The 10,390-nt window shown below is 41.8% G+C and overlaps 1 protein-coding gene across 1 annotated transcript; it reads right to left on the bottom strand.

Annotated features, from left to right (window-relative positions):
* Positions 1-347: 347 nt before the first annotated feature.
* On the bottom strand, positions 348-9,648 carry tcea2 (transcription elongation factor A (SII), 2). Its single transcript, XM_079273962.1, has 10 exons — positions 9,464-9,648; positions 7,157-7,219; positions 5,850-5,955; positions 4,915-5,008; positions 4,474-4,691; positions 4,099-4,155; positions 3,654-3,808; positions 3,332-3,478; positions 3,171-3,242; positions 348-699 (listed from the first exon to the last, which is right to left on the bottom strand). The coding sequence occupies exons 1-10, from the start codon at positions 9,530-9,532 to the stop codon at positions 691-693; spliced, it is 990 nt and encodes a 329-aa protein (XP_079130088.1). The 5' UTR covers positions 9,533-9,648; the 3' UTR covers positions 348-690.
* Positions 9,649-10,390: the final 742 nt, after the last annotated feature.

Genomic DNA, 10,390 nt, shown 5'->3' with positions numbered 1-10,390 from the left:
TTTCTGTGCACCTGTCCCCTTTTAGAAAAACTCATTTTACTGAAGCAGGGTGTGACAGTCTGCCCAGTTCAGTAGTTCTGGTTCTCCTGCGCCTCCCTTCCCTGAAGTTCCCTGAAGTGTTGCAGAGGTGTACTGCAGGGTGTGCCAGTGCACCGTGGCATCGTTAGAGAGTGTGATTGAAGGTGCAACAGACCGAACCAGCAGTGATGCTGGTTGTTGCATGATTATCAGTCAGTGGATGTAAAGTCAAACAGAGTTAAAGTATAAAGACGAGAGTATACATTTTGTTCAAATCTGTTAAAAAGCAGTTGAGATATTGTGATGAAGAAGAAAGAGCAGTAAAGTGATCTTAATCCAAGAGCCACTTTAATACAAATGTTAAGGGCAAAATATTGTGGCAGCACAACATGGCAAAGAAAGGCACATCCGCTGTTTCCATAAGGCCTAAATGTCATTTCCATCTGGCTTAAAGCTTCATCTAGCACAAGAAATGAATCCTGAATGCTCAAAACAAAACAAATGAAACAAAATACACAACATAAACGAGCATATTATCACCTTAATATACAACAGCTTTCACTTTTATATCAAATAAAATAAAAACTCATTTTTTAAATCCAAATTCAATTCACTTTTGTCAGTTTGCTTCATGATAGAATACTCACTCACGCACACACACACAAGTCCGCTTCAACAGAACTGTAAAAAAAGAGAAAAAAAAGACAGATTAAAGATTCTTTCACGGTTCATCAACTCTCAACATATAATTAAAGATTAGTATGGCGTTTACTCATTGTAAACAGACAGTTGTGTTTTTATACACGATGTTACTCACCAAACACATTGTGTACATCTTTGAGGTGTGTGTCCAAACGTCTTGAATGCATTTCCTTCCTCAAAACATTTGCAAACCCAGATATTGAAATATTTGAAATGAAAGGGGACAAGTTTGCATGCCTGTTTATTGTACCAATGGACGACCAACTATTTGTAATATGACAGTTGTAGCTCACATTTACAGAGATGTAAATGTCCTACACTACACTGTACCTCTATGGAGCTCTTTAGGTTCTTTTAGCACAGTTTAGCTTTTACAGAAAATGTTCTGTTCAGCTTCAGGCTCTCCGCTGCGTCATTAACCTGCTCTCAGAAGCCCTTCTTAAGTTCACAGTAGAATAAGCAACATAGCTCTGGTAACATTCATCTTTAAATATATTTCCATAAATTTGCTCCTTAATTGGCTTCAAACCGAAATACAGTAGTACTTTTTTTTTTAAATGTGGTTTGTGTGTTGTTGTGTTCTAACCTTGAACCTCTAAAATGTAAAATTTCCCATCCATCCATATCAGGAACAAAAACGTTGATTAAAAAATATATAAAAACAGCCTTACAACAGCAATCATGTGTTGCTTTTGTGCCTAGTCGTCATTAAAGCTAAAACGAAGTTACACTTTGAGTTGCATTTTAAAAAACATGATACGATTTTCACCGGTGCACCAAATTTCAAAAAAATATCTAGAGGTTCTGTGTCATTTTGTAAGAATTAAAAAATTCAAATTGCCATCTTTTGAGAATTGAACTTATTTGCAAAGATTCCCGAGTTTAGGGAGGTAATAATGCAGTTGAAAAATAACAACGGATTCATTGTTTTTTTTTTAGGTTGAAGCCTCACGCCAACAGACACTTCTCACAAACCATCAGCGTATCAAGTTAGTGGCTTCACCTTGACCTAGAGCCAGGATTTAAACAAGTGGGGAAGAAAGGGCCCGGAAAAACTTAGAGAGGGAGGAAGGAGTAAATGTGGTGAAGAAAGAAAGGGATGAGATTGAGGGAGGAGGGTGAAAAGAACAACGGGAAAGTATGAGATGTAAACAAGAGGGGGAGGAGGGAAAGGACGAACTCTGAGAAAGAAAGACTCAAGGAGAAGAAAGAAGAAACGAAGAAGATATCGAACAAAAGTAAAGTATAAAAAAAGGAGAAGGAGAATCATGCAGAGCCTGGTCTCTGCTGCCATCTTGTGGTTGGAGTCTGTTAGTCACATCAACCCTTCAACCTTTATCACACTTACAGATACGAGGCTATTTAGTTATTTAGTGAAGCTACTTAACTCGCCCTACGCTCTTCACCAACTCTTCTTCCATATATAACAGAATGCCTTTTAACATCAAAGCATCAATATTTGAAGAGAAAGTCCACACATTTCATATATGAAGATGTCGCAACTGCTCTCTATCATATGGAGCAAATGTGTACTTTTGTATGTTACGCCTTAAAGGTGCTGACCTCCAAATTCAGAGCATTGATATGGTAGCTAACTATTTGCTATGTCGGGATATAGAGGAGCAATGTCTACCTAAGCAGAGCGTGAAGTCACTCTCCCTCTGTGTGTTTAAATCCCAGCTTCTATCTCTGCTTTGTTCACGTAGCCGTTGTGGCCGCACGTTTTAGTGCGTGCGAGTCTTAGTGTGTGTTGCCTGTCGGAGAAATGTATCATACCGTTCTTAGTTCGAACTTGCATCACTAAACCTACATATAATCTTAACCCTCTTCCCACGAAAAGGCTGGGAACGTGGCCTTGGTGGGTGCAGCGGCAGACGGAGGACGGCATCTGCGAGGGGGGGGGTGAAGGGAGAGGAGACGAGATAACGCGCATATATATACTCTGTTTTGTCTATTCATTGTTGTTAGACCTTCCATCCGTGGGGAAATAGCTCTATCCATTCAGCTGAATTATTATTAGTGTCTGTTCAACAAATATGTTCTTATATTTTAAGAGTTTTCTCATCTCGATTATTTCTCAGCGGCAGGTGAAAAAGATTATTTCCCACCGGCTAGCTCATTGCTGCCACTCTGCACTGCGCTCACATGGTGGTTACAGCTGGGGCTGGATGGCGTTGTCGAGGAAGCGCAGCGCCTACCCTCCGGATCCCCCTCAAGTTAACCCCGTTAGCTCTGTCAGCACTAATTGCCATTGTTTGCGCTGTTCATGCCGTTAGCACCGTTAGCTGCTAGCCGCCAGCTCAGCCGCCGCCGCCATGTTAAGAGCCGTCCAGGCAATCCCTCAATAACAAATATAGTCTGAATTTGGAATTTAGCACCTTTAAACATTCAGCTGTTTGTTAATACTATTTCATACTTCTTTTTATTTCAATTTCTATTTATTTTTTTACCTTCCATCGGTTGCCGCAGCCGTTACACAACACAAAGGTGGTCATCGGCTCGTCAGCACTGCGGATCTGCACCTTTAAACGCACACAAAAGATCTCAGTGATGTATTTTCATTTAAAACTTTGTCCGTTTAAAACAATTCTGTGTGTGTGCGCACACATACCTGCGTGTACGAGCAGCTCTTTCCGCGGCACTTACTGCAGATGAACATGTCTGTCTCAGTTCCCCCGACCTTTGACAGCTGATGTTCTCTGATGGACTCCTTAGTTAGATTCTCTCTCATCTGCTTCAGCTCTGCACTTGCCATCTCCTGCACACACACACACACACACGTTCTGTACTAGCCTTCATTGACGTAATAGCTTCCCTTGCCCCTGACCCTCATCGAACATTTATACCCAATTCTAACCAAAACCCTAAAACAAGCCCCAACTCTCAAACATCCTCAACAGGTGAGGATGAGACACAATGCCTGCAGGACTGACCTCAGCAGTCATGGAGGCGATGCGTTGAGCAGAGATGTTTCCACACAGCACGTTACGCCGCAGTTCTGGATTCTTCTGGTCCTTCAGGTTGGAGATGCGGCTTCGTAGACGAGTTTTGTATTTTATATCTGTCATCTTAAACTCCTGGAAGATCTGTGGGCACGAGCAGCAGTCAAGGACTAGAACACATTAATAACATCAGGGAATAGAGAGAATTAAAATCATGTTGAGCCAGCTCTCATTAATGTAAATGAGGTGGACAAAATGCTGAGTGGACAGAAGAGTCACACTGTTCGATAAACACTTGAGCGACGTTATCAAAGTGAAACACGCCCGGTCACTCAGCACTCTCAGATTAAGATCATTCATGCAGCTGTGAAATCCTGTTCCGTTTGTTCATGTGTGACTTTGTGTAGTTAAAGTTGTTGATGACACAAAAGGATATCCTCTTCAATTAGTGCTGCAAGATGCTCACAGTGGGCTCCAATGGTCTTGTGGTCATCTGGGAAACGCACACACACACAGACACACTTTATACACATCAATTGACTTTTAACAAGACCACAAAGCAAAATGGACAGATAAACAAATGTAGAATTTGATGAACTAATATTAATTTAATTGGCTTGGAGTTGACCCTTTAAAGCTATGGAACGGCGAATAAAATGTACTTTGAGGTGAGCATGTTTTTATATTTCAGCCCGTAGTCAAATGTAAAGATTGAACAAGTGTGAATGTTCAGTAAGTTATAGTATGCACATTAGATGACAGTCTTCAATTGAAACGCTGTCTATAAAAATAAATAAATAAATCTTCTCACCATCAGTCTGCAGCGCTGCCACCAGCAGCTCTCGACACTTGTTCCGCACACTGTGGGTGGTGACGGGGGCAGGGGGGAATAAGGTGACCTGCGAGGGTAGGGTTGGGGTGGTGGGGGAGGTGGGTGTGATGGGTGTAGCGGGTGTGGCGGGTGTAGCGGGCGTGGAGGGTGTAGTGGGTGAGGTGGGTGAGGTGGGGGACTCCCCTGACTTCTTACTGCTGATTAACAGGAGGAGAAATTATGAAAAAAAGTGCAGCAGGGTTTAGATTGAGAGAAACAGGAGATGACTCTGGTTAAAGGAAAATTCCATTTTAAAACCTCTTCTATCATTAAAGAGACTGTGATTTGAAAAATGTACTGTCACTTCTGTCTTTAACAGTGACCTCATCCTCATCCAACAGTAGGTTTGACCAAACATGACGCCATCACTGTGGGACCGACCTTTTCTCGCTGTTGCCAGAGTCCTTGGAGGTGGACGATGGCCTCACAGGAGAGTCTTCTTTCTTCTTCTCATCCGACTTCCCCTCTGAACCGTCTGCAGGATGGGACACAAAACACATTGACGAGAAGAAGCTGTTGGGGACACACCTGTAGCATACAGTCTGATGCCGGTCCATTGTTTTCTATCTGAGCCCACACAATTGATGCAAAGCTCTTCTCCATTTCTATTTTTTAAGCACAAGTCTGCAGGTTCACATGTATCATGACAGTATTTTCATTGTACTTTCATTGTAAAAGTGAAGCCAATGTAGTAAGGGCCTTAGAGGTGGATTCCTTCTAATGGCCGGCAGGGGGCGACTCTTCTGGTTGCTAAAAGAAGTCTGTTTGTATCGAAGTCGATATGAAAATGACTCTACTTCTGAATTGATTCATTACCTCAGCAAACATTGTAAACTTGATCTAGGTCTCAATTCCTAGTTTCAAAACAGTCTGATGTTTGTTTTGGAAATGATTGTCCCATTTAGGGTAAGATAGATGTTTCAGAGTGTGGCTACCTTGTGATTGAAAGGTTGCTACCACTGCACTGTCCGGTCTGGGAGTTGTCCGTGTTTTCAGTTCATTAAAGTTAATTGTAACATTATTTTGATCGCCTAAAAATGTGTCCAGCATTTGGTTGTACTTAGCTCCACCCTCTCGTGTCGCAAAAAAACAAGATGGTGACGGAAGAAAATCCAAAATGGTGGTCTGGCAAATTAAGACATTTGAAGTTGTCATCGTAGACTCATGGAACAAACAGTCTTGAAGGCCTACATCAGTACTTGTCATTGACTATAATAACCACCACAACCCTAAGCCTGTCCTCTCCTGGACTGAAACTATACTGGGTCGTCACAAAGACAGAAGAAGAAGAAGACACAACACACACCCTCACTTACCCAGCAGTTTCTTCCAGGACTTGATAAGAACTTTGGCCAAGGTCTGAACTTCTTCATCTGAACTGTGTTTCCTCACCGCATTCACCGACATCCCAACTCTGGTGGACTACAAAGAGAGAGGGAAAGAGAAACGGACATTTATTTTCAAAAATTGGAATTGATAAAAGAAGAAGTATTTCTGCTGCTATTGAGTTCTGCAAGAATGAATCCTAAAACGCTGACATGACTCAGCATTTTTGCACTTCTGGTTCCCTTGTCTCAATGGGACAGATTTTTGAATGGGTTTTTGGTTAGATGCCTGAAATAAGGTCTGTGGTTAACACAGGCTTAGGAGATTTTAACGTTTTGTTCCGCAACATAAAACATGTCTGTCAATACCCCTCTCTGGAATTTTGAAGATTTTGAATGTCTAGAGTCGGTTGCTAACAAGTGGCTAAATGACACTATTAAATGTCATCACGCCGAACAACAGACCACCTTTAGTGACATGAAGTCATGCGACTGTGGTGTAGTTAGTTCATAGCCTTACGTTAGCTTTTTACTTCTGCCGATTATATTTACGCATCAAAAAATCATAAAAATGGTGTGCATCGGTGACGATTATCTTGCTGAACAACACTTGTAACTCTATGGTGAACATTTCAGTCAGTCAATCTAGTCTCGCCAAAATATCCCCTTGTTTCTTTCTCCCAAGTCCTGCTGTTGACATTGTTTGATCAAGTAAGTTACTCAGAGTCCTCCTGACTGTGCTCATTGTGTGCCGCCAAACCGTGTCGGCACAGCACGGGAAAAAAACGAAAATTAAGAGATTTTGGTAAAGTTTTATTTTTCAAACCACAATATACAGCCTCATCTTTTCACGTCGACACTATTGTTGATATATTCACATGAAGTGTTCAATGACGTCAGTGCCTTCTCGTCTTTGCGTCACCTTAGTCGTGGAAACAAAGGTGGTAGACTAACATATTTAGTCATAGTTTTAGTGAACAAAATGAACACTGCTGTTGCATGGTGCACATTTAAACAGTGACAGGTTAGATGTTACAACTGTTACAGGTATACTTAAAGAGCAACTTAATACCAGACTGACAAGATGTTTCACTGCTTATGGTTAGAAGTGTGCTTTGTGGCAAAGTGTAGGGAAGCTTACACTTAAACAGAGGAATGCTGATGTGCCAGCTGTGGTGGACGTCCATACCGTACTTAAACAGACTCGTGCAGGAACGATTCATCTTGTGTCAGTTGTGTGGTGACTTTAGGTGCACTTGGCGGTGGCGGTGACACGGCAGAGGGGTGGAGTTAATTACCTGCAGGGTCTCCAGTGAGATCTTCATGTTCTTTAGTTCCCCCAGCAGGTCGAGAGCTCCGTCCTGTAGACAGAACAATCAATGGAAACCTCCACATTATTAGCAGGCACATGCGGCGATATTGACTCACCACATTTACAGCTCAGTGAGTGAACACCGAGAGGACGAATCTGGCAATCACGTGCATCTGTGAAACTGTCCGCTGAATGAACAGAAATGTTCACAGATGTGTTTGTCGGCGCTCATTTAACCATTAAAGCCAAGGTGGCCTTTTGTATTACAATTGAAGATTCATTGTTCTTGCCTCCCACAGCGGAACAGCTGTCAACTACACACCCCGAGGCAGTTCTTCAATGTTTACTAAAGGTCACCAAGAGAATGATGAAACAACAAGACTGGATTCTTGTGAGTGGAGCTTTCTCTGTGTGGAGCTCATGCTCACTGTTGGACAGGAGCGTTTCACTTTCATTTGTCACTTAATGAGGACACCAGGAATTCCATATTTGGGCATATTAAGATGATCCAACAGCTGTGAATACGATGGGAAGTTGTGTGTATCATACCGCTGATAACGTTGTCCCGACACACGGCGGCGGGAAGGCGTTGTTGCGGAAGTGTAACAGCCACCCTGCGGTTCTCCCTGAGGTTAACCCCATTAGCTCGGTCAGCACTGTTGCCCTTGTTAGCACTGTTTGCTCTTTTAGCACCATTAGCTCCTAGCAGCCGGCTCAGCACTATTCTTGTTGAGAGCCATACAGCCACGTAATCCAGGCTGTCTTGGTTGTGGCTGCTGCAATAACGGGCCAATCAAATGTTGCATTAAATCGAAGGACGCTTGCGGTGATTGGCTGCAAGGAAGATTACAAAAAGTTATTTTTATCTAGATATGGGAATGAAAGGGATAGATGTAGGTACCAAGTAGGAAACAAGTTCCGATACCTGGTACATGGTTATTTCGGTCTGTACCTTAAAAAAGGTATTTAGTTCCAATAGCCCTAAAAATCACATCTACCAAAACCACAGCTACCTGCTGAATACATTAGAACATTTACTGTAGCAGATATAGAACAAGATATGTCCCTCAGGAGTTGGTAGATTGTTAAATGAGATATGTTAAAATGATGTTCCCATTCAACTAAACTGCACTCCGTTTCAAGGGAAACGTATTTCCTCACAAATTATGGTCGCCGGTTTAAAAAGAGTTTGAAACACGTCAACGTTGGAAATGAAAAGAAAATAGAACAAAAAAATGTTTCTATACTACTAGCGTCGTCCCTACGTGAACTTCCGTTGACTCGTTTGAAACACATTTTCAGAAGAACACAAAAAGGACTCCAATGGATAAAAATGTCTGCTGGATGTGCAAATGAGTTGCTGCCTTAGCCATAAGCACTTGAGAAGTGGATATTATTTTTCAGGGCTTTTCTGTTGTTTGGGGTCTTCTCACCCCTAGTGGTCAGAAGTGGCCAAATGCATAAAACATGGCCATATAAAGCCTTTGATAAAATAGAATACCGATTCAAAATGCAGAAAATAAAATAAAATATGCACTCAAATATATGTTTATTTGAATTTAATGTAACAGTATCTGTTGGATTCCACAGTATGAAAACCTCGACCAAATGTAATCATGACGATGCCATTGAGATGAACTGTAGTTCGTGGGACATTTTGCTTTTCATGAATGCTGATGTGATTTGGGCCAGTGGTGATATTTTAAATTAGTCAAAAGTTTTTACATATCACTGACATTCTTGCTAGGGATTATTATTTTGAACAAAGATGAATGTGACATTCATCAGCGTATGGACAGAACTGCCCTAAGCTTACTCGTGTTATGCATTTATTAATTGACCTTTGTTTTCCAATAAAAACTGTACAGAATATTACCAGGCACATGTTGATCCTACAATTCACTTTGCTAGTATGTGAAATGTGACAAATATTTTACAAATTAAAATAATATTACTGTTAATATAGACACCATGTGATTTCAATAAGCTATTCAATCAAGAAACGGTGAGTTGACAAGATAATTGCTTCAAGGTGCGGGTGATATAATTGGCAGCTTTTTGACCAATAGCTGCAGTGATTTATTGCCAAACTTTTTACCCCCAAATCATCAAAAACAGAAGCAGCAACCTTGTTATGAGTGCAATTATAAGCAGAAATCCTCCTCCACGGAGCAGCGAGCAGAGTTTATCGCACTGTGTTTCCAGAATGTTCCCCCTCTCAGCAGCTAAAGGTAGAGAGCTCATCACCTGATCGCGTGGTTTCTGCGGATGCTGCAACTGTTTTTGCACTCACCGTATTGTTCTTGTGCACCATTTTATCCAGCTTTTTGGCGATGCGCTCCACCTCCTGGCTTTTGGCCATTTTTGAGCAGGTTTCTCTCCGTCAGTGCGTCCTCCTCTGCTGCGGAGAAAACCCCCGTTTATGTAAGAAAACCTCTCCCAGTCTCTCTCTCTATTTGCTCCACTTTACGCAGTCTGTCTGTCTCCTTCTCCCCCAGCTGCTGCCTCCCTCTCGTTTGTTGTTGTGCGTCGCTGTGGGACGCTGGGAGTTGTAGTTTTATTTTTTACTCATTCACCCTGGAGTAGCGTGAACAAAACTTTTTTTTTTTTTTTTTTTTTTTTTTAAAGAGACTCGGAAAAAGAGGACTTTGTGAACGTGCATCTGATTTGTCAAGGTGGGCCCTCCATCAATCATTACAGCCGAGGACGGGAAATATATAGACGGTTTATTGTAGGCTATTTGTTGGTCGGAATTTGGGTAGACATTCATGATGGTTGTTGCAGCATGATCCAAAAGCTTACCTGTAGATTCACAATATCTTTTTCAATGCAATGTTTTCCTATGTATGCACGCCACCGTGTGTATTGAACTCATTCTAGAACGACTCATGTCGTTCAGCCACAACAAACCAAAGGCCAACAAATAAATTGCAACACTGACCTCACACAATACATGTTATTTTAGGAAACCATCTGGAATGCTTGCGCTGCTCGCAGTAATTAAAACAAAATATATCCCGGGTGACAGGAATCAGTGTCACGAGAAACATTACACCTACATAACTCTCCCATTTGGGGGGTGTGGTGTTGCTGCAGCAGCCTCAGCATCTCTCCTTTCCGGTGTCTGTGTGGACTCTCCTCAGGACCCGCTGAGGCGCGTCTGCATGATTCACTTAAGAGATAAATGAAAACTTTTCCTCAACGTTCACAATGCATTTAC

This window comes from Melanostigma gelatinosum (genome assembly GCF_949748355.1).
Source record: "Melanostigma gelatinosum genome assembly, chromosome: 8".
NCBI classification, from domain to species: Eukaryota; Metazoa; Chordata; class Actinopteri; order Perciformes; family Zoarcidae; genus Melanostigma; species Melanostigma gelatinosum.
This window is presented reverse-complemented; position numbering and strand designations above follow the sequence as displayed.

Coding starts and splice junctions, on each gene's coding strand:
- tcea2 (XM_079273962.1), bottom strand. CDS start 9,532: ATGGCCAAAAGCCAGGAGGTGGAGCGCATCGCCAAAAAGCTGGATAAA. Junction 7,220..9,463: donor TGGTGCACAAGAACAATACG/GTGAGTGCAAAA, acceptor TTCTGTCTACAG/GACGGAGCTCTCGACCTGCT. Junction 4,692..4,914: donor TCTGGCAACAGCGAGAAAAG/GTCGGTCCCACA, acceptor CCTGTTAATCAG/CAGTAAGAAGTCAGGGGAGT.